Source organism: Antedon bifida, chromosome 4 (genome assembly GCF_963402885.1).
Source record: "Antedon bifida chromosome 4, ecAntBifi1.1, whole genome shotgun sequence".
NCBI classification, from domain to species: Eukaryota; Metazoa; Echinodermata; class Crinoidea; order Comatulida; family Antedonidae; genus Antedon; species Antedon bifida.
In genome coordinates this window covers 2403752-2428495 of record NC_136229.1, presented here as the reverse complement: position 1 = coordinate 2428495, position 24744 = coordinate 2403752, and the positions used below count along the sequence as shown (strand labels likewise).

The 24744-nt window shown below is 33.2% G+C and overlaps 3 protein-coding genes across 3 annotated transcripts in view; 1 reads left to right on the top strand and 2 right to left on the bottom strand.

Annotated features, from left to right (window-relative positions):
• LOC144840384 (nuclear receptor coactivator 7-like) overlaps nucleotides 1-13442 on the bottom strand; it is a 39343-nt gene extending 25901 nt beyond the window's left edge. The window contains exons 1-3 of the mRNA XM_078696188.1: nucleotides 13293-13442; nucleotides 3016-3161; nucleotides 2301-2380 (exon numbers count right to left, since the gene is read on the bottom strand). Of these exons, the coding sequence (XP_078552314.1) occupies nucleotides 2301-2380; nucleotides 3016-3100 (165 nt within the window). The 5' untranslated portion in view covers nucleotides 3101-3161; nucleotides 13293-13442. The remainder of the gene's footprint in view (nucleotides 1-2300; nucleotides 2381-3015; nucleotides 3162-13292) is intronic.
• An 83-nt stretch (nucleotides 13443-13525) lies between these two features.
• LOC144840036 (uncharacterized) lies at nucleotides 13526-16826 on the top strand. The gene is made up of 3 exons (XM_078695665.1): nucleotides 13526-13638; nucleotides 14240-14475; nucleotides 14930-16826. Exons 2-3 carry the CDS (start codon nucleotides 14263-14265, stop codon nucleotides 15275-15277), a joined length of 561 nt encoding a protein of 186 aa, XP_078551791.1. The 5' UTR covers nucleotides 13526-13638; nucleotides 14240-14262; the 3' UTR covers nucleotides 15278-16826.
• LOC144840035 (programmed cell death protein 6-like) lies at nucleotides 16792-20851 on the bottom strand. The gene is made up of 5 exons (XM_078695663.1): nucleotides 20810-20851; nucleotides 19868-20180; nucleotides 19263-19415; nucleotides 18186-18329; nucleotides 16792-17400 (listed from the first exon to the last, which is right to left on the bottom strand). The coding sequence occupies exons 1-5, from the start codon at nucleotides 20849-20851 to the stop codon at nucleotides 17174-17176; spliced, it is 879 nt and encodes a 292-aa protein (XP_078551789.1). The 3' UTR covers nucleotides 16792-17173.
• Nucleotides 20852-24744: the final 3893 nt, after the last annotated feature.

The window sequence follows — 24744 nt, the reverse complement described above, 5'->3', positions numbered from 1 at the left end:
GAATGTAACCATATACATTTGGAATAACAAGGAATAACTACAGTATACAATTTCTCTTTATGTTTGTAAAAAACTTTTAAATCACAATATAATACTAGTTTATAACAAAGTGTAGGCTATTCATGCTTCATTAATTATACACTGCAAAAATCAGGCCCACCTAGAGAGGGCTCACTTTAGATTAATTAACATAAATTTCGCCTGCTACTGTACATTAGGCACCAAACAACACATTTTATAGTTATTATCAAACTGATTTAACCTTCCTATTAATACAGTCTGAAATGCTATCCTAAGACCTATTATAGGTCCTTCCATGCTAAGAGAAAGATGGCAAAGTGTTTAATGAATATTATAGTTGTCATCACAGCCTGCTGAAGGCTAAATTTAATAACAGCTTTTTACGAAAATGCCTGCCATACTGCACACAAGATTGGGTATGCAGAGTACATTAGTTAACTCATGGAGGAAAAAAATAAATTATGTTTTTACATCCATAGTTAACTGGTTGAAAATGCAAAGGGTCTGTTTCTGCTACATAGCGCCGAATAAACAGTTTATTTCAAAATAGATTTAAAATATAATTTTTATATTGGCTGCATTTCTGCTCAATTTTTGCTCCTAAATAACCGATTAAATAAGTGGGTGGTCGTTGACAGAAATCGTTAGCATTACCCAAAATGCAATAATTCAAACATTACTGCAATGTAGTTGACTAAAGGTAAGCGGTTGTCAGTCAAATAACCGTTATTTTGCGTTGCCGCTAAAAGCTGCCGGTTAAATGACGTGTTGGGTTATTGGGTATTTTTAAGAGTTATTTTCAGACTTTAATTTAACTGGTGACTCAAAATTGTTCCCGTTTCGGCTGCCAAGAAATTGAGGTTAATTTATTTACACGGTAAATAACAACCGGTTATTTTTTGCAGAAGAAACAGGACCATAGATTGTTGGTAAACATTATATGCTGACAGTTAAATCTTTTGTCTTATTTTGAGAGGTTCAGATGTACAGTAATAATACACAAACTATGTACTGTATTAATTAACTTCAATTATTGTTTGTACTGTAGGTTCAGAAATAATGAGTCTAATAATGTCGGCTTATCGACATGCTAAGCACTAAATTATACTATCAATTTCAATGTACATAAATATCCAAATAAAACATTTAATAATGAGATAATTAGCATAAAGTCCTCATTCCATTTGCATTGATTAATATCAATGAGATGAAAGGATTTCCTGATAACACGTAATATGTCTGTAGAGGTTCAGACTCATTAATAACTTATTACCTATGCATAGTGTAGCTATCTGACCGCTTGGTTTTTAGTACAGTGCAGCATTTTACACAGTACCCATGGGTATACTTATTACAATGTGTGTGAGTAACCCACTCGATTCAAAACTGCTGCATGTATAAATAGGTGTTTTTTTACCATTTTTATAATATAATATGGGTATTTCACCCTTTTTATAATATGGGTACTGTACTGTATGTGCTTTTCATTTGTGTCATTTTTTTTTTATTACACCTTATTTATAGAGGGTGACCCTAAACAGCGTATGTTGACAATCAAGGGGCCCTCTTGATGAGTGACAGTGGCTGTGTGTATACTAGTACACCGGGGTAACCCCCTACTCGTCTCGAAAGATGTACTAGGTTCTTTAAAGTGCACATGAGCCAGATGTGTACATTGGACTTACGGTTTATAGTCCTTATCCAAGAAGACTCGTTCTACCACCAGAACCATGGAGCGAGTGAAGCTTGCCGATGTTAATATGGTATTACAGTTCCACTGTCTTAACCGCTTGGCCACTCACAGCATTAACATACTATACTATTATACATTAAGTATGTACAGTACTAATGACCAATACATGAAGCTACTTCTGGGTAAACATTTCTTGTCATATATTCAATGTGATTATACTCATATGTAATACTAATAGATATAGAATATAAAGTGCTGGAAGAATGTGATGTATTTTGCAAAGTGGTTGGTCCTATGTTGCATTAGCCGCTTGATTAACATAATTCCTTAGGGACAATAGAGGAGGCTGAATATCCCATGCATCATCGATTCTGTATCCAATGGTCGGTGAAAATTTGATAGGCATCTTAATGCTAAATGAACCTCTGTATTTACAAACCTTATTACTTACAGACTCTTAGTGAGTGTCTACTACTTTGGCATGCTCATGGTACTGCTGTAACAGGCATTGTGGGAGTTGACCTGACCTAGGTCTAATGGTTGAAGGAGAATACTAAGGACTGCTAGCAAGAAGTCGACAACTTACCGTGTGCTCAATTGTATTTTTCGGCTGATCAATCAAACTTCTTCGTTTTGATAGAGGTGGTCGGGTTGACTTTCCTGGATCTGAAAATAAGAAAATTATACAATAACAATTTTAAGAAAATTCATTTATACAACAATTTAAATTTGTATTTTACAGTAGTAGTATTACATTTTATTTGTCAAAAAACCCTTCAGTAGAAATGCTGAAACAATATTCATTGATCGATTATGACCACTTTTATGCTAGAATGTAAAGTAGTAGTGTACTATGCTTCATGGCTAAATATACATCTACCAGGATTTCTCATATAACCAGAAAGGTCCGCTGTGCAATCCTCATCTGACATAGTTTGTACCATTACACAGACCCCCTCCTTTGATTCCCATATTCAGAAGACACCCATACTGTTAAAATGGGACACTGCAATAAGGTCAACCTCTATTAGCGAGTACACTTTCTTGGGTCCCAAAGGTGTCTCCTTAATTAAAGCTCTGTCTACACTTTCAAACTAGTTTGACAAAAGAAGTGTGATGTGCCCAAATATGGTAGTGATATACCCAAATATGGTAGTGATATGACATCATCATCATCATGTCAGGCACATCACATTTTTTTGTCGCAAAAAGTTTGATAGTGTAGACAGAGCTTTATAGGTGTTCTACTGTATAAAATGTTTTGTATAATATGCTTATTTATTTATTTTATTATGTCTCACCTGAAGCATGGCGGATTCTACTATCAATAAGGTTTGATGATATGGGTAATGGGCGTGAAGCTACAGCACCATCTACCGTTTCCATGGTTATAGGCAGGTAAATCTCAGAGCCATCTTTCTTAATAAGAAGTGTAAACACACCGTTCCTATGAAGGAAGAAAAAAAATTGTTGTTATTGTTATTTGTTAATTACACAAACCAACTGAGGTATTGGTAGTCTATGAGTGCCACTTAAAAAAAGGCGATATTCTACTAGGCAAATTTGTTCGCGCAAATCACAAGCATCAGCTTATACGCATGCGTATTCATGTTTCTATTTTCCAAATCCCTCTCTACGCTTTCGATTCGCGCGAACAAATTCATCTAGTGGAAAATAGGCTCAAAGTACCTGGATATAACAACTACTATAACTTAAAATGTAAAAAAAAAAGGCCCTTCTCAAAAAATGGTATAGTCCGCAACAATTATTTTTATTCAAAATAAATAAACATGCAACAAAGATAATTAAACAAAAATATACATTTTATTTAATGCAAGTGGGATAAAATAGAAAGATTTATTTTAGATCTTGATGTACATAAACAGTATGCTCTAAAGCCTGGTTTCCATAAAATCGCTACACCGTGTCGCCGACTGCTGTCGCCGACAGAGCATAGAGATTCTATGGAAACGCTAGAATTTATCAGGGATCTAGTACACAAGCGCTAAATATTCTTTGGTACACACGTATACGATTCATCGCCGGCAAAGTTGAACATGGTTGAACTTTGCCGATTTGTCTGCGATGAATCGGGGAGACCTCCCCGATGCGCGTCGGCGACATCTGCGCTTGTAGCGATTTCAATGGAAACTCTGTAGCGATTTTATGGAAACCAGGCTTATGATCATATAAAACATTGTTAAGAATAGCAATGTAATAAACATGTTATTTCTAAAAACATAAAAACTTAACAAAAACATTCATACTAACATAAAATCTGGCCAAGATAAATACATTTTTTATTACAGTTAGTGGATTAAGGCATACCACTGAAAATGCTGAATAATTTAGTATAAAGATGAGAAAATCTGAGCATGAAAAGAAGTCTAAGTCCTTGGTTGATAGTTGATAACATGCCCTGCCATTATCACTTAGTATAAAGTAATCAATATAGTTTGTGCTCAATATGGTCACAAACTGCAAGAGGTTTGAATTAAAGGAAATAATAGGGAACAACTGCGGTTGGAAAATATCTAATGACTCACATTGAGTAGATACACAGGTTGATAAAAATATATTCCAAGTATTGTATAGGCTTTGAGGTTAAGTATAGGTCTTCCTATCCCAGGATATACACTTCCTTCATATAGGCTTAATAATATCTAAGGTACAATAATATTTTACTCTGGTTGCTACCATATTGTTAATGTACAGTATTTTTCAAAGTTTTGAAAGTTTCAAGCTCTGTCTACACTATCAAAAACTAGTTTAACTAAAAAAAAATTTTAAAAATAATGTTATTGTGTCCATATATGGGCACATCATATTTTGTTGTAACATAAAGTTTGATAGTCTAGACACAGCTTTACAACAGGACAAAGTACCTCAGTATAGCCCTGTCTACACTATCAAACTAGTTTGACAACAAAAAGTGTGATGTACCCAAATATGTGCTTAAATATGGTAGTCATCATCATCATCATCATGTCCATATATGGGCACATCAATTTTTTTTGTCACATATGTTTCAATCATTTTTATCTAGGTACATAATATCTATATATATATATATATTTTTTAGATTCAATTTTAACGATTGGTCAATTTGATGCCTCGCAATTTTTAAATTTTTATATCTTTGTATTTTTATTGTTTACTTATATGTTCAAGTGCAGTATATGGAGAGCCATCTCGATAGTGCTTTGCACTCATGGCAATCCTCAGGGTGCTTGTTGTCATGTATTTTTGTGCCTGAAAATTGAATAAAATAAATAAAATAAAATAAATAAAATCATAGACAGAGCATTAGATTTGTTACCTATGTTATATTATATTTATTAACTTCCGTGTAAAATGATTGTGTGTCATGATAAAAATTATTTTTTTTCAGCATACTTAATATTTGACATTAATAAAAAATAAGGTCAAGGTCATTTTGATACTGGAGTGGCAAGTAAATAACACAGAGATGTAAAATTTACATTTTTTTACAACAGGGTATACAGTTAAATCTGTTTAAATTGTGAATAAATGAATCATTTTTTATTTTATTTGAGATGCCTTTAATTCTATTACATGTAAAAATCAATGTGCTCATTAGCGCTATTCATCCAGGGGCCAGTAAGATCTTCTGTCTGCACAATGGGCTAAATGAGCTCACCACATATCCAGGGGCCAGTAAGATCTTGTTGAAGGATTTGTAATAACCATTGGTCAAGTTAAGCCATGCACATGTCCAAAGCATGTCATTCACATGATAGAGTCAATCTGTGAGACAACATAATGATTTTGTTTACAGTTTATCTGTCATTACTGCCATGTCTGACTGTATTCTGTTAACAGTATTTAAGAATGTATCAGTAGTATTGCTGTGAACTTAGGTTTAAAACAAGAAATATTTCTTACAAAAAACGCTGTTTTAATTATTGTTCTTTCTTCAAAATCTGGTCTACTGACTATACAGAACAAAAATATAATCATAAACTATACTACAGTATATGTACATATTCCAAGGTAGGACTCAGGAGCATTAGCACGGCGCGAAAAAAACATGCTATTATTAATATAATATTATAACTTAAGTACTTATGTTATTTAAATCTAACTTTACAATTTGGATGTTTTTATTTAAATATTAAATCTTAATATTATCAGACTGCCATTTAATGGTTATTGAAAATCTGTCCTGTTTTGCCACCAAGAAATTTGAGATGAGTTACGCACTTTTTTATTTTTTTATCGGAATATTTTGTTCACAGCAGATTCAGGCAATATTTTAAATTTCTATTTATTTTTTTTTTATTTTCAAACCTTCCTGTTTGAAGTGTGCCCAAATATGATAGTGATGTGCCCAGATATGGTAGTAGTGATATGACATCATCATGTCCATATATGGGCACATCACATTTTGTCACATAAAGTTTGATAGTCTAGACAGAGCTTTATACAGTACAACATACAATTGTTATGCCTGCCTGCCAGCAGTTTTAGCTTACATTACAAAACCATTTGGTTTTTTTGTTGTTAATATACAATAGAATAGAAGGATAAAATTTGAATATTCCAATTTTGTTCAAACTTCTCATTTTATTCTGGCCTAGTATTAATTGAACCCTGAATTGTATTATTATCGTTAAACATTATTACTTCTTATTCCTATTTTTATGACATGAACAAGTCAATTTTAATATTGATATTTTCTATTTCTCTTGAGACATATCATCAAACACTTTTGGAATTTCAAAGTGAGAAGATTTCCCCAGTAGAAACATTGCAATGATAATAATTCAAGGAACGACAAGACCATGTTAATTGTGAAAAAAAATTCTCAATGTTGTACAGTAAATTGAAATGGAGAAAAAATGTGTGAAAAATACACTCTTAGTATGTTATAATCAAATGAAGGTACTGTAGTTTTTAATGAAAACATCAAATGTTTTTAAAACTACACTAGTATACTGTACCATCCATATTCATTGAATTTTCAAATTACAGTAGAGAATTTAAGAAAAAATCTTTCAAATCCAACAAAATGTCCCCTTAATAGAGGTGTCCCCCGACTCAAGTTTGCTGAATCACAGCTTACAGACTTCAACCAGTTTGCCGACTATATTGCTAACATTTTGGGGATCCTAAAACCAAATTATATCAAATTAAATTTAATAATCAGTCAGATCTGGTCGGCTACACGTACATTCAAATGATGAAACCTGATAATTAAACTCCCAGTATACAGTATGTTAGGGAAAAGTAGTGATGTCAGGAGAGCATGATGTTGGAGGACATGTTTTTAAACATATTGTGCAACAGCCAACATCAAGTTTCCTTTAGTGTGTTGAGTTGGTCAACACATCCTTACTGTACACATAGCTAACTTTATATAAAATAAGTGACTTTTTTGCAATAACAATTTTTAACTACTGTAAAGTATTATAATAAAGACTGTATGGTATAAAGAAAGGTCTTTACTGTTCCCTGTACAACGATTTATTTCTTCAATACAAGTTCATATTAGCAGCTGTTGTAAAATCAAACATTTGCTGGTATTTGCTGAACTGTTAAATGTTATATATGTGTAGGCTTGCTATACACAGATTGGAAATGAACATTTGGAATGATGACAAATAGCCTGCCTACAGGTAGTAGCGAATTTTAAATCTAGAATAAAAGTGGTGTTGTTTCTTACTTACCGTATTGTGAAATGGTAGCCTGAATCTTGTTGCTTAGTGTTCACCATATTGTCTATTTCCTATGGCTATCCTACAGTATTCATTAAACTCAAAATGCATTTAATACTCCCTTAGCAGAAACAACAACAGCATTTCAAGCACTAGTTCCAATGCCAGTTAAACTATTAATAGTCCACTGTTATTCATTGTTGTTGTGGAGCTAATCTCTAAGCATCATGGGTAATCTATTAAATGCCCTCATCAAGGTCTCTTGTTTTGTGTATTTTAATAAGTCCTGTTTTTTAGCCGTGACCTATTCAAGTACACCTCAAGTTTAAGTTGAACATTGTAATGAAGGAAATTTGCATTTTGTTGTGTTGTTATTTTTAGTCCGTGTACTTTAATAGTTTACATTAATTTAACAATTATCTACAGATATGGTATTGCTTAAAAATGGTTGGATATCACTGACCAGTCTGGATAAATACTAAACATTTGCCAAAACTAATATTGAAAAACTGATTTTCAATGTTGTGTTCTGTAGTACATTCAAGTCTACAGTATATTTGTGCATTAAAATTAATAAAGAGATCAAAATGTCACAATGCAATTTAAGTCAAAAAACCGTCAGAAACTGTGCTCTTCTAAAAACATGATTGAAATATCAGGTTGGTCTTTATTTAATGTATATTGCAGTACTTTAAATTAATGCTTTAAACATAGTACTTATTCGAGCTGATTCTGCTGCAGTATTTATTACAGTCATTATTATAATTTTAAAAAGTAATAAAGTACATGTTTTAACATATCCACAGAACAAGCTAAACAGTAGATTGACTATAGAAAAACCTAGTAAAAATACACAAACCAACAGTGGCGTTAGTAGTCTATAAGTGCTGCTTACCTGGATAAACCGACAATAGCCCATGCTCTCCAGAGGGAGGGCTTAGATACAAAAAGTTAAAGTTCCTAATACTACTGGACCATAATGGACTACAACCACGCCTTTATGTGGGAACGTCACCGTCATCATAGGAACTTTAACTTTTCGTATCTATTATAAGCCTTCCCTCTGGAGGGCATGGGCTATTGTCAGTTTATCCAGGTAAGCTACTGTAGGAACAAAATAGACATAAATACTGTATATTAGGCCTGTATATTTAAAGGCCTATATTTAAAATCATGCTTTTGTTATTACTCAATGACAATTGACATAAATCACACTGCACTTTCTGGGTACACATTTAAAATACTGTAGGGTAAATTTCTATAATTATTAACCAGACTTCAAGGAATAATTGTAAAGAGTAGTTGACCATGATGCTATCATCATAGTTTGCATCTAATCAATAATCTACAGTACTTCAACTACTCAGCTGAATATTATCAGTAAATTATCACCCTTTTTAAAGGTCTTAATAGAAAATGATAAGAATTTGATGAGTGATTTCATCCAATACTGTAGCAAGTAGGTTCTGATGGACAGACTAGATAGATGTTACTTACTGTATACCCTTTACATATCTGCATAAATGTATTACAATTTCTAACAGCTTGCAACCAGGTTTGATCTCCTGACTTATTACACGTTTTCATATTATACACGAGCCCCGAGAAACCTCGGAAGGAAAGCGTAGTTGCGCACTATTTTACTGATTGGTCAGTTTAATACCAGGACAATACACAAACACACGCAGTAAAAACTCGGAATATCTCAGAGCAAAAACAGGCTCTCATCAGTGTATTATTCTCCCGACAGGAGATTTTCCACAAAATTGTCTTCACACTATGTAAACCTGGTTACATTACAACTTGTTATAAGTTGTTACATTTTGCAGTGAAAATCTCTTGTCACACTAATAAAATACTGGATACCTCTAATATTTTGCCACTTATACGCTAAAGTATCTATTATGGATTTACAAACCCTAGCCTACATTACAGCAACTAAGATTGCTTGAAGTAAAACTTGTTTTCAACTACAATTGAATGAATTTGTTTATAGAGTAATGATTGATGTTTTTTAAATTAAAAACCATATATCCCTCTGTGAATACTCTGAAAATATAGTCAATGCAAAAGCTAAAGACATGTTATTTCATTTCAATATGAATAGTAGTTTCGAAAAAAATTCCTTCCATCCATATGGGTATTTCCTTCCTATTAATTACATCACTGATGATAGAAGTTTACAGTTGCAATGCAATATTTTTGACATATATTGCCTTCCATACATATGGGTATATCCTTTACTTTTATTAATTAATTACATCACTGATGATATACGAAATACTCGCAATATGTTTTTGACATATATTGCCTTCCATACATATGGGTATTTCCTTTGATAATTAATTACATCACTGATGATATATGAAACAGTCGCAATGCAATGTTTTTGACATATATTGCCTTCCATACAATAAAGGGCCCTTAATAATAATAACATGTGCATGAAGAATATTGATGCTAACGATATCGTTGATGTATCGTCAAGTGGTTTGGTCAGATGAAGAGCAGCGCAAATAATTATTGATTTGGTTTTCTGTAATTCTCGCAATTTGCAATCAACGGGCAAAGCCCTTCTGCAAATCAAATTACGTATTTAAAAAGGTCAAAATCAAAACAACACAATACTGATGATACAGTAACTATGAAAAAATTTGTGATATAATAAAAAATTAGTTTTAAGTTTAAATGTATTTACTGTATTATCTTATTCATAATATTAATGAGAAATATTACACTTTATAAAAGACCAACAATAACAATACCGTAGTGACCTGGGATATAATACCATGCTTGGGTACAGCATAATCCCATGCAGAGTATAATCCCACCCCTTTATTTAGGCTAAATTCGGTACACTCTATTGTTAATGGAAATAATATATCCAAGTATAATCCCACCCCTTAATTTAGGTTAAATTCGGACACAAGACTTTGTACATTTAATGTTATTGTTAATGCAAATAATATATCCAAGTATACTGTAATCCCTCCCCTTTATTTAGGCTAAATTCGGACACAAGACTTTGGTAAGCCTATAATGTTAAATGCAAATAATATATCCAAGTATAATCCCACCCCTTAATTTAGGTTAAATTCGGACACAAGACTTTGTACATTTAATGTTATTGTTAATGCAAATAATATATCCAAGTATACTGTAATCCCTCTCCTTTATTTAGGCTAAATTTGGACACAAGACTTTGGTAAACTATAATGTTAAATGCAAATAATATATCCAAGTATAATCCTACCCCTTAATTTAGGCTAAATTCGGCCACAAGACTTTGCTAAACTCTATGTTAATGCAAATCATTTATTCAAGTATAATTCCACCACTTTTCTCTTTAAAAGGCCATTTTATTATTGTTGAATGAACACTGTCATACTGTAGATGATATGTACTGAAACCGAAGATATGAATTTCTGAAAATTGTAACTCATAAGTCATATTAAAACTATATTATTAAAAGAGTGCATTTGTCAATAAGTGATACAGAACATACACACTACTGTAGGGACTGGTATTGAAGAAGAACACATTTTGTCATTTAATTAATAAAAATTAGTAGTAAATAGCCTGTAGATTTAAAAACTGAAAATTAATATTAAATAACGACTGGATTAGTGAACGCAATATTTATAAATAAAATAAAAGCAGTCAATCTAAGATAAGTGATAAGCAAATAATGTAGAAGTAGGCCTACAACAATACAGTACCTACTGTAATCAAATAATGGGTGTTTAAAAATGTATTCACTTCTGAATGTGAGGTCAGTCTACACTATCAAACTTTATGTGACAAAAAAATGTGATGTGCCCATATATGGACATGATGATGTCATATCGCTACCATATTTTTAAGGCATATCACTACCATAAATTTGGGCAAATCACACTTTTTTTGTCAAAATAGTTTGATAGTGTACAGTTAGACATAATTGTGAAAATAGTGCAAAAGTGGCAAGCATGGATCAAGGATTTGAACCAAGAAATCGTATTTAACTTCAATATATTTATTAACAGTGTTTTTACTGTTTTTGTCACCCATATATTTGATGCTTAAAATACAGATTGACAGATATGCAAAAAAATCATAGGAATATGTCATAGTCAGTAGTTTATCTCAGAGTTTGCATAACATTGGCTTAAGCTCTGTCTACACTGTCAAACTAGTTTAACAAAAAAAGTGTGATGTGCACAAATATGGTAGTGATATGCCTAAAGATGGTAGTAACATGACATCATCATGTCATCATGTGAGGGCGTGTGGCGCTGTGTTGGACGTTCGACTACTGATCGTTAGACCGAGGTTCGAATCCAACTCTCGCCGCATTGCTTGTATCCTTAGGCAAGATACTTTACTTACGTTTGCCTCTCTCCACCCAGGTGTATAATTGGGAACCCGGTTAGACCAAGACACAACTATTTAAGAATGAACTATTATTATTATTATTATTTATATGGGCACATCACATGTTTTGTTACATAAAATTTGATAGTGTAGACAGAGCTTAACAGCAGTAGAGTCTCCCTCTGTCTAGTGTTTAACAACAACACATGGATTATTAGCTATGTCCCTGAAAAACAGTGCTATTAACATTGATTAGTTTCGAAAGAATTGCTAAATTATCATTTAAATTATTTGTGGCAGCTGTCCAGAACTAAAAGCAGATCAATGAACTATGCCTATCAGTAATCAGGTCAAGCAATTTATGTGTTCAATTGAAGTTAAATCAGATTCGGTCATGACAACATTGTTTACTGACTAATAACAAGAAAGATGATAAAAGGGCCAAACCATAAATAAACATTCAAGATAATTATTCCTCAAAATAGAATCAGTAAAATTTACAATTTGTAAAGAATACATGCATACTGTAGCAATGCCAATACCTGTACATGAAATGTATCCTAAATTTGCAATTAAATATTTTGCAATTAAAGATTAATATTTTTGTCTTAATTGGCGTATTAATTAACAAAGCGCCATAGCAATCTGGACTAAAGATAAGCCATTGTGACCTATATCTGCTATGGGTCAATTACAATTAGATTTAGGGGCAAAAGTAAAACAGTAAGATGTGATCTTACTGGAAACAAAAACTAAAATGTTTTCATTATTATATTATTAATTTTAAATATCATTTGCAACTATTTATGACAATGATTTAAAGCAACCAATTGCTCTTTGAAGAGTTTACTGAGTTTTGAGCTATATACAGTATGCAGCTTGTATTTGTTTGTTTATTTAATTGGTCGTGTTAATTTATTGTACTGGGTCATGCTGTCCATCATACTGTAAAATTCCCAAAAAAAATACAATTGTAGCCCTGCTGGAAAGGAAGGTGTATATAAGTTAAATTAAAGAATTGATAATGATATTGTCATTTGAACTACACATAATTGCAAAAAGACAAATGTAGCCTGAATATTAAAAAAATTAGCAAACTCCATCAATTGCTGGTCATTGTAATCACAATACTCTCTTTTTAAATTAAAAATATTAATAAATGATCAAAATAAAGAAGGCAACACAAATAATTAATAAACCATATGATTTATTTTTAGTCTCATCTTATGCAATATTTACAAATTATATTATAATTAGGCTACACCTCAGTTATGACACCTTACCATTCAAAAGTCTCTAGGCCTAAATATAAGAACGTTCCAAGCATAACATGCACCTGCTGCCTGCAGCCAGAACAGGCAGGGCTACTACCAGGCCAGTCAGGGTCCACCCTCCTCCCAAGCAGCCTGTCTACACACAGTGTACACAGCGCACAGTACACACAAATACATACAACTCACACCGGCAGTCAAATCACTCACTTTTATTTAAAAAATAACTAGGCAAATTATACATTATTGTGATTCTAAATTAAACGAAGATCTCACCTTATGTTTAGGTCAGTTTCATTCAATATGCATTAAACCGAATTTAAGCAACACTGAATTTTGTCTTGTTTTATTTTCTCTCGTAATCAATTCGTTCACGTCTAGCTGGTATATTTTCCTTATTTTGACATAAAACGTCACCAATATTTGTGTACCCCTATGTGAAACGTACGTATTTAGTGTGAACTATAGACTATAGAATTCCAGCCGTTATGTTGCAGTTGTTTATTGACCACCACCAAAACAACACCACTGGTGAATGAGACTAGGCCTAGTTTATGATGATGGGTTTTTAAAGAATTATTTTTATTTTTATACAGAACTGTGTACTGAAATTAATAATTATGTAAGCTTGTCAATATAATGATTTTATCATTTAAAAGAGAATTACCTGGCTATATGCTAGATCTAGGTCTAGCTAGTTAGGGGTAGGCCTAATAGAACAGGTTAGGGTTAGGCTACGCTACGGGGATACGGTGTGTTAATTTTTAGTCTAGGGAGTGGAGGCTCTAGGCCGCGCCTACTAGCTAGAGGCCTATGTATGCCGGCCTAACTAGCCTAGGCCTATATATGCCCGCCTAACTAGCCTAGGCCCAGTCAAGAAAAGGCTCCGTTAGGCCGAGGACTTTGTAATAGGAATACCCTACCTTGTGTAATATTATACTACTTTACTAGGCTAGCCAGAAAAGGCCTAGCCTAGTAGATATATTAATAATAAGACCATACTATATATGATATAGGCCTAGTACTGTAGTAGGCCTAGCTAGTAAAGTATACTGTTTAAATTTTTAAATTTCAAATATTGCGCAAATAGGGATAATTTCATAAATTGTTAATGAAAACAACTTCTCTACTTAAAAACCATGTTTTTTGCTCAATGCTGTTTTTATGGCACTTTGTGGCATCACTAATGGCAAATGCATTTATTTTTTATTGTTAAAATCTAGATTTGATTCATTTATTGACAACAATGGGACCCGTACCTAAAGAGGATAGGAGTGATCCTGGTCGTAATGATGATGAATCATTGATGGAACCAGGCTTTGTAGTGATGGAGAATGATGCAACAGATAGTGACGACGAGGATAGTAGTGATGAAGGTGATCACCAGGGGTATCAACTCCTATCACAGGAACCAGAAGGTGATCAACAAGGGTGTCAACTCCTATCACAGGAACCAGATGTAGGTTGATACAGTATTTGCTATGACTTCAGGATAGATGAAGATGGTGATTTAACAGAAAATGACTAGCTACACTGGTTAAACAACCGTCAGTCTGTTAAGCTCTGTCTACACTATCAACTTAGTTTGACAAAAAAGGTGTGATGTGTCCATATATGGGCACATCACATTTTTTTGTCACATAAAATTTGATAGTGAAGACAGTAATAATAATAAGTAATGTAATTTTTAACATCAGTGTTTTTTTGTAAATTTTTAGATTTAAAGTTCTTAAAGCTATTTAATTTTGCCAAATGTATATGTTTCATTTTTTTTTTATGTGTTTTTATGTATATATTTATATCTAATTATTTTTAAGGCATCCTTAATTGGCGATTTGTGTTGTTGGATGTAGTTGAAATAGAATAAAAAGATAAAAATAAATGATAATTCTTTCTCTTGTTTTTTTTCCCAGCTAATCATAAACGACGATTGTTCATTAGATGCTACAGCAAGTGCGCAAAGCAGTCGACAGTCAGAAATATCCGCACAACTTGCTCACTGTTTACCAAAAGAAATGCCAAAACCTGATAAGTCAACAATTGTTACACACACAGATTCACCAGAAACATTAAAACAAAGACGAGAACTTATGGCGAATGATGACTTAATAAAAGCAGCCATGTCTGGTATTAAATTGCCGGCTGGCGTACCAAACTGGGCAAACTTTGTCCAAGAAAAAGTCTGGAAAAAAAATATAGTAAAAACAGCGAGAAAAGAACGTTTAAATGACGAAGAAAATAAATCTGACGAAAACTCCTGATAAATCCAGTAAATATGTATATTAAATATTGGGTACAAATATGCAAATTTTAATCAAAATAATCTTTTCATCATTTTATTTTATTGCTAGCCAGAAAATAATTTTACAATACTAAAGCCTTGTCTACACTATTATACTTTATGTGACAAAAAAATGTGATGTACCCATATGGACTTGATGATGTTATATCACTACTACCATATTTGGGTATATCACTTCACTACCATATTTGGGCACATCACACCTTTTCAAACTGGTTTGATAGTCTAGACAGAGAAAATACAACACCATTCCATCAATTTGAAATTTATAATTATTATGTATTATATGTATTGTAATGATATTAAAATAACAGTAAACAAAAAGGAGGTCCAGTGTAACACTTCTGGCCTGTGTGCACAAATCCAGGATTTTGAAATATGGGGGCCCAGGGCCTAAAAATGGTGAAATGAAGGGCTGAACTTAATTTGATGTCCTATCTTTTGCATTACAAGTTGGATCTGCCTCTGCAGTGCATCTGTCTGATACTCTGGTACACTGTCATCGACGAAATGTACCTCAAATAATATTTACTGTATTATCAAAAGGACTTGGGAGGACTGCCTTTAAGGAGTTGTATGTGGTTTACTGGCATTTGTAAAAGAAACAAAAACAATTTGCATACTCAGTCCATTGGACTAGAATAAAGTAGTTTATTTCTATCCTTTTTGCCACGATAATGATAATCAAGTATTTGAAAATTATAATACATCTTATAAAATCATTAACATATACATATCAAAATTAAGTTTAAGTAAACAAGCATAGCCTACACCATTAAACACTATTCTACTAATAAGAAAGCAACTAATTACAGTATGCATTTTTAAATTCAGAAATTTTCAGTACTTGACATTTCATTTTGTTCCTCAATTATTCATTTTTTGGAAAAAGACACATTTATTCACAAATAAATACTAAAACATCATTTCTATTACATGTTATGCATTAGCACATTTTGGTTACTTTAAAAAATATTTTTAAATGAACTAATTATAGAGGGCGGCAGACATGATTTTTATAAAAGAACAAATTCATTCAGTGCATGCTGCATGATTTAAATAAATTTAAACATGTTCTTATTTCTTCATAACAATAAATCAGTATCATAGGCAATCCTGTCAGGTGTGATGCCTGTATTATGATAAGGTTAGGATAACATACATCACATGTGATACATATGTGACATTGTTTCACAGAATGGTACTAGACAATTATAACACGACCGAGGATCAGCTAAAGAATGCAATAGCCTCCTGCTTAGGTTAAATCACTAAATGTAGCTATCTTTTCTCGACATGCTGTATGGAATAAACAAATTATTTAAGAATCCAGAGTATTATAAACAAATGTCAGTAAAGTGTGGATGTACTTGGAGGATTTATAAACAAAGTGAAATAAATGTTGATAACAGTTGCCAATTAAATTTGCGTTAATCCATCAATCATCCAATATTTAATTTTAAACATCCTTAATTTTTGTGCTCTCTTTATTTTTGCACTTCTATTATTTTCATAAAAGCAATAATGCATACGAAAAGGATTTTAAATATTAAGGCTGTGTACACTGCTTTCAGCATAAATTAATACTATGTCTTGTCTACTCTTTAATTTGACATGTTTCATTATCTTAGTTGATGTGAAAAAATAGACTAGATTTATCAAAGTACCTCGCGTTCGTTTTCCTGTTCCAAATCACCCCTCCATCCCAAATGGATCAATCCAATGGATATTTTCCTTTTCCATAAATTGCAATTTCGGTCTTCAAATATCATTATGACAACAACCACAAGTTTTAATACCTTCTCTGCTTTTGGTCAAATTTTCTTGGAAGAATTATTATCATTTTTTCAAATAATTATGGTCTGTTCAAAATAGTAAGTGACATGAAGTCTTCGTAATTGATTTGTATTGAACCGCTCATGTTACTATCTCGTTGCCGGAATGCGTCGGTTAATGACTTCATCATCACGCACGCTTGAATGAAGTCGTCCAGTTTAAGCGATCGCTTCGCAACGGTGTCAAACTTGACCACGATCAACTGCGAGAACTGTGGTGATAGACGATATCCCATGTCGGAAAATGCTATTAAAATTTTAAAATACAAACCATGAATAATAAAGTCATTGTAAAATAATTGAATTAGCAAAGACAAAGAAGTGTTTCTACTTGGAGAGTTTACTGTATAGATGTGGTTATTGAATAAAGGTTAAATAGCATATTGTATTAGAAAGAGATGAGGCTATTGCAACAGTCAACTGTGCAAGTAAAGTTTCTAACAACAAGGTAAACTGTGGCAATAGTCAATATGGTCAGTCTGGTGGCTAATACTTGGTACTGTTCATGAAATTAATTCTTTCCTATCGGCAAAATTAACCGTGCATTGGCATGGTTGACTTGCCATGGATAGCTACTTCCATAGAAAACACTAACAATTAAATTTGTACAAAAATGGTTGAAGTAAGCGGTTGGATAAATTCAAAATTGTTAAAGATGAAGTAATTCTTAAAACATTTTTTGTTGAATATGCCATTTTAATGTCACATAATAGTTATCCACTTTGACAAAAAATTGGATTGAAAAAACAAAATTATTTACCTGAAAAAACTGTAATTTAAAGCAAAGATAGTCAAATTGGCTGCCAACCAATGGGTTTTTTGTGGTTGAATTTAACCATTTATTTTGTCATTTTATAAGTGAAAGCATTATTTTTTTCCCATTTTTTTTATGGAAGTTCAAGTGATTTACTTGATTAAAACTACACAATAACCTATTCAAAATCTGATTTAATTAATCTTAATTTTTCATGTTTTTGGGGGACAGTAATTATTAATGGTTGATTTCAATAGTGTAATCGTTGCTTATCTTACCTCTACTCAACTCGTTAGACTCAATACGTCCTGACCTATCTTGATCGTATCGATCAAAGAAACCTTTCCAATCTTGTATATACTTCCATAAAGCACCAAACTCGTTCACATCTATCGTACCGCTGTGGTCCTTATCGAATAAGCCTACAATAATAAATAAAGTATGCGAATGAATACTAACTACTAGATAGAATTAGTGTAAAAAACGTCATATTTTTAGTGAAGATTTTCCTATACAAGCTACAGTGGTTCTACGAAATCCTATTTTAGAATTTCCAATACGAGCAGTAACGATAAGCAGGAAAAAAATGCGTAGCTTGTCCCACGTACAATCTAACCACAGCAGAAACCGTCCGTCTGCTCCACGCTTTGTGTAAATGGCAGGTCATAAGGAATAACATGGATTCTATATTTATATTATTAGTTACCGCTCGTTCCTGTAAATAGCCTTTAAGCTAAACTGCTAAGCAACAAATTGAATAAATATAATAATGTATATCAGGACAAATATTAAACATAAAATAAATAAAAATTTTGAAACACACAACATTAAATAAAACAATACACATTCCATAAATATTATTAACAATCTTATAATATAAAATGGAATTTTTAAATTATATATTTTATTCCTGTGTGTTTTAAATTTGATGAAATCCTGTTTGTAAATTGCTTCTAACCACTATGTTTATTTAACTTAGATCAAACAACATATTGCAATCTACTTAAAGACTCTCTTCTATAGGATACAAAGGTCAGGTTTAATAATGCAAGTTCTGTACAAAGGGCACATCCTAAATCTTACAACAGCACAGAGAATATTTTCATCTAAAGCTCTGTCTACAATATCAAACTTTATGTGACAAAAAAGTGTAATGTGCCCAAATATGGTAGTGATATGCTTAAATATGGTAGTGATATGACATCATCATGTCCATATATGGGCACATCACATTTTTTGTCACATAAAGTTTGATAGTGTAGACATAGCTAATTTTCCCAAATATGGTAGTGATATAACATCATCATGTCCATATATGGGCACATCACATTTTTTTTATAGTGTAGACAGATTACCTATCATTAATCTGCACGTCTCAGCATTGAAATGACTCCAGTTCCCATTTGTCAAAGCTTGCTGTAACTCTGTTGCCGTGACCTTGCCTGACCTATCAGCATCAACTGCTACAAACCAGGAGTAGACTGTAGGGTCCATGCCAGGTGGACATCCTTCGAACAAAATAAAAACAATATTAAATACAGCTCATGACGATTCAACAAAATCTACGCTACTGATACTATATAGTGTTTGTTATTATTTATTTATACTGAGTAACCTCTTCAGTTAAAGACTGGGCCCAGTTATGATCAGTGGCTGTGATGTACTAGTACACCGTGGTAACTCCCCTACTCATCTCGAAAGATGTACTAGGTTCTTTAAAATGCACATGAGCCAGATGTGTACACTGGACCTATGTTTTTATTCTTATCCGAGAATACTCGTTCTACCACCAGAACCATGGAGCGAGTGAGCTATATATGGCAACATGTTGCTGTGCTCAGTCTTTACCAAAGTACATAACTTGTAAATGTATACATACTATCAGTAGTAGCCAGTGAGGCCTACGACAACGAAAGTCTACTTCATTCATCCTAAATTGTGAGGAAAATAAAGTGCATACCTCCTTGTCCTCCATAAGGTGCACCACCACCATATGGCTGACCACCAGGTGCACCATACCTAGCAGGGGGTTGCCCTCCATAGCCTGCTGGTGGCTGACCCCCATATCCCGCCGGAGGTTGTCCACCGTAACCAGCAGGTGGTTGACCTCCATACCCAGCAGGTGGTTGACCTCCGTAACCTTGTGGTTGTTGCCCATATCCTCCTGGAGCGCCTTGTGGTGGTGGTTGTCGATATCCACCAGGCGGTGGTTGTTGCCCATAAGCTGGTGCTCTTCCTGCAGGAGCATACCCAGTTTGTTGCCCATATGGATTCTAAAGGAAGTGAAAACTCAGTAAGTTATCTTATTTTGCATAATAACTCTTCAATATTATGTAGGACTGATTAGCCTATCTCTATTTAAATAGTACTAGTAGTATATTTTAGTATTATGATTATGATGATGACACACTTGCACATTGATATAAGAGCGATCCTCTCGCCATTTCAAATTGCGCATAAAAACATAAACATAGGCCATTTATTATTATTATAACCTAGGCCTAGGTTAGGCCTATTGCTTTTTTAAATATTGTTAAAATCTTTATTTATAAAATATTATAACAATATCTCTATGAGGCTGTGAGTGACGTAGATTAAATCAGCTTTCCAAAATAGACGAGCATGATACTGTAATCGAATGCCTAAGTATGCTAGGCCTACATTTCGACGGCTGACGCAAGTATTGGTGGAGAAGCAGGCGGGAAGCGTCGTGTGAAAACAAGAAGATGAAGAAAGGCGAGAATGACAAGAATGGGGCTAACTTATTTCGAGACAAAACGGTTTATGGTTTTTGTTAAAATAAATGGAGGCATTGGAAACAAATACCATAATCTAATGAAAAAACTTTAGAATTAATGTATATACGATAATACTACTAATATTCGGTAATTATCTATTTTACCTGAGGAGGTGGAGCTCCGCCTTGCGGATAATTATACGCCATGTTGTGATGTAACAGAACATTTGCCCAATTCTAACAAACGTTGCCAGAGAAATTATTAAGCGTTTTATGATACGCGACGACGCCGTAAAGTGGAACGGTTTGACGTCATCATAATACGTAACATTAAACTGCTTGCGTAATCATTTATAATGAATTTGTCAATCAATTTGTCTTGAATGGCATTGGTCATATATGTGCATAATCATTCATATCATTTGGAGTTTTCGTTAAAGTTGAGTATTATTTTAATATTATTTGAGGAGAGAAAAACTATAAACACATTTTCAAAGTGGGTTTATGCCTACTTCCTTAATATTGGAATCACATTAACATAAGTAGGCTTAGGGGACAAATGTTGGTTAGAATTGATCATCTTCAAAACAATATCGGATATAGGCCACCGGCTTGCAAATAGGAATTACTGTGGCACTTTTCCAGATCCAGTTGCAATACATAGTATTTTTTTCTCGGTCTTTTTCTAGGTGAGGCCTATCCCAAAATGTGAATCAGCATGACGTGGTGATATAGGAGACCATATTCATATTGAGAATTAAAACCACTATAGCAAGTATCTGTGTAACAAAATTAGGCCAAGGCCTATACGTCACCCGCGGAGGTACCTCCATACGTCACCAGTCTTTGCAATTGAAACTTCAATCTTCAATCATTATACATCTTTGAAGAAACTTATGAGTAAAAGTTCTGTCTACAGACAGCTTTAGTTTTATAGTTTATATATTATAGTTGATTAAAAAATTGACGATCGGCGGATGAAAAATCACCATGGAGATGAAAGATGATGGTGGATGGAGAACGATTCGATTTTAAGTGTTCCCATAGAACCGTTCTTCCGCCCTCCGATAACTCAGCACCATTTTTTTCTGGGATAAAATTCAGTCATTTATGACGTGAAAAGTCTTTTGTACGAGAAATTAAAACTGTCACGATATAAAAAAACACATCGTAAATCATATTAAATTCAATTTGTGTAAAATTGTACTTTACTTGTACAAATAATGTTTCACTTGTTACTAAAATATTTAATATGATTATGTGTAGGTCTAAATAGTATTTTTGTTCGTGAAAAGGCTGTTTTTCATTAGGGAATGAAATCTAATATGCGAATATTATAGTAGAGGCCTTTATTTTCTTCGGAGATATAAATTTGGCAATTATTACCATATGACGTCCTGTCGTTTACATATGGACTTATGTTAATGTTGGTGGTGGTTGTGGTTAACACGGCCATTTTAAGTCCAGCATTTAAGACCACATCGGATACTTTTTATTAATTTAGTCATTGTGTAAATTCCTCCATGGGTGAACAATTGTTTGCTATCTAAACCTCCGTCTACACTATATCAATTTCTATGTATATATTTTGTTTTACTGTATATTCAAATGAGAATAAAAGGAAATGATGATTTCCACTAATGAATGAATGAATCAAACTAGTTTGATTTGATAAAAAAAGAATTGTGATGTGCCCATGGTAGTATGACATCATCGTGCATCGCACTTCACATTTGTTGTCACATAAAATTTGATAGTGTAGACGAGCTGTAAGCTCTGTCTACACTATCAAATTAGTTTTTAAACAAAAGTGTGATGTACCAAAATATTGTAGTGATATGCCTAAATATGGTAGTGATATGACGTCATCATGTCCATATGGCCACATCACATTTTTTGTCGCATAAAATTTAGAACTTTAGACTGTGTGCCAGTTTCTTATTGTTTTATACATGCAGTTATGCGGTATATCAAAGTGTGATGTTTTATCATTGTATTGTACAAAAATGATTTAGCAAATTATCGAATTGATATCAAATTACAATACTAATATCGAAGAATCGCGAAACTCATTCAGAGCCCGGCAAACCAGGCTAACAAAAGGCAATGCCACTGACCTATTTTAATATAAACGTCGTTCTTTATACTATGTCACGGCATTTGTTTGTTTAGTAGTATTTAAATTGTAAAATGAAAAAAAAAATGAAAATACGACTGTACAATTTACTTTAAATTACCAAGTTGGTGAGATAATCTTTTTTGCAACCTCGTAGGTTCAATGGTTCAGTTTATATCTTTATCTTGTTTTAAGTAGATCGAAAGTCGTAACAACTTGCTATGATATTATTTACTCTTGGGGGTCCTTCAAGCCATATTTTAATCCCTCAAATCGTATCGAGAATTGAGAAGCTGAGAAGCCAAGTTTCCCGTAATGTCAACAGCTCTGCTTAGCTCTATGTTGGCTATAGTCCAGATAAGACTTACTGACGAACAAGTGTCGTTATATACAGGTTAAACGCTAACAGGTTAGGTGCTAAGGTTAAAAGAAAATTGTAAACATGGAAATGCAGCCATCATCAGAGCATATTGTTATTATAAATATCACTAACCCCATTAGAAAACAAGCGTGTCCCTTTAATAATAATACTAGAGATGCCTCTTGAATAGGAATTGGTCGTGGTGTGAAATATGTATTTCTCCAATTGATTTGGCGTGTGGCGCAGTGTGTTGAAACGTTGGGTTACTGATCGCGAGATCGTGGTTCGAATCCAACTCTCGTTGCATTGCTTGTATTCTTGGTACATTTGCCTCTCTCCATCCATGTGTATAAAATGGGTAGGCCTACCGGATAGATAGATCAAGACCGGGATCAAGACACAACTTTGCGCTGATTACTAGCTGAATTTTTATGGGAGTATGTTTCCATACGTGATCCAAAAAATGACCGGGGTGATAATGTGCAGCTTATTGAGAGCTTGCTTATATGCGCTATATAAGAATGAACTATCATTAAATATTTCAATTCAAAGGAAAGGAAGTGTCCTCTAAGTAATATTCCACCGGTATCTGATCGTAGAAACGAAACAAATAGTTACCAATTTATAGAATTGTTACTTTAACGACTTTGTAACAGAGAATTGTGGTTAAGAGATGAGATGTGTAAATCCGGATAAAATGATTTGTTTATTGAATTATGGATCTTTAGACGTTGGTGGTTTTATTTGTGTTTTGAAATAAGTGGTTAATAATGCGGTAACATGTATTGTTTACATAAAATAGTTGTAAACGTATGTTTAGACATGGATTACTCCATGGTTTAGACCAATTTCTAAGCTTTGAAATTTGGCTGATGCTTTCACAATTATTGTCGGTTAATTCGTCATTTAGACATGGTGATGAACACAATTATACTTTCACAATTTATACTGTCGACAACATCATGATATTTTGTAGGCCTATATATTTTAGAGAGCCCCTATTAAGAGACACTTCGAGACTCGACAACGGGTCCACTTGACAATGTTGAAACATGTAGGCCTATTTCCCCATGTTCGTTTTCACAGGAAAGTGTCCAAATGGAGGGTTTTCGTTTGTTGTTTTTTACCATATTTAATGAGGGTGATCCATCCATCAATTGCTGATCATTAGGGACCCTCAGAGGTTCACAAGACATGTATATATTTCAATAAAGGATGAATATTATTTCATATATAACAGCTTACATGTAACATACATTATGATTATTATTAGATATTGTAACCATAATCCACAATGCCTTGTGTTATTTTTCTAGCGCAAGGTCTTTGAGCTTTCATTTTTGTTTAGCCAGGATTTGATGTTATAGAAGGATTAAATAGCGGTTGCCTTGTAGTCGTGTCGCGCATTAAAATATTGTTATGGAAAATAATATCGACTGCAATAATAAAAATTAAATTTTATAGCACAAGAAATCGATTAGCGTATTGTTGGTAAAGTACAGTATAAGAAAGTAAAAAACAATGGCCTAGTTGTTGTACGATTATGATAAAAGCCCATCATGAATGCATGATATTATATGATAATGATTTTGACGATGAGTATGATGATGACGAGAGGATGAT

Bases quoted from the DNA above. Each gene is read 5' to 3' on its own strand.
- LOC144840036 (XM_078695665.1), top strand. From the start codon at position 14,263: ATGGGACCCGTACCTAAAGAGGATAGGAGTGATCCTGGTCGTAATGAT. The intron at 14,476-14,929 runs GTAGGTTGATAC...TTTTTTTCCCAG, and splicing joins TCCTATCACAGGAACCAGAT to CTAATCATAAACGACGATTG.
- LOC144840035 (XM_078695663.1), bottom strand. From the start codon at position 20,851: ATGGCGTATAATTATCCGCAAGGCGGAGCTCCACCTCCTCAG. The intron at 19,416-19,867 runs GTATGCACTTTA...TTTTGTTCGAAG, and splicing joins ACCTTATGGAGGACAAGGAG to GATGTCCACCTGGCATGGAC. The intron at 17,401-18,185 runs GTAAGATAAGCA...AAATTTTAATAG, and splicing joins GTCTAACGAGTTGAGTAGAG to CATTTTCCGACATGGGATAT.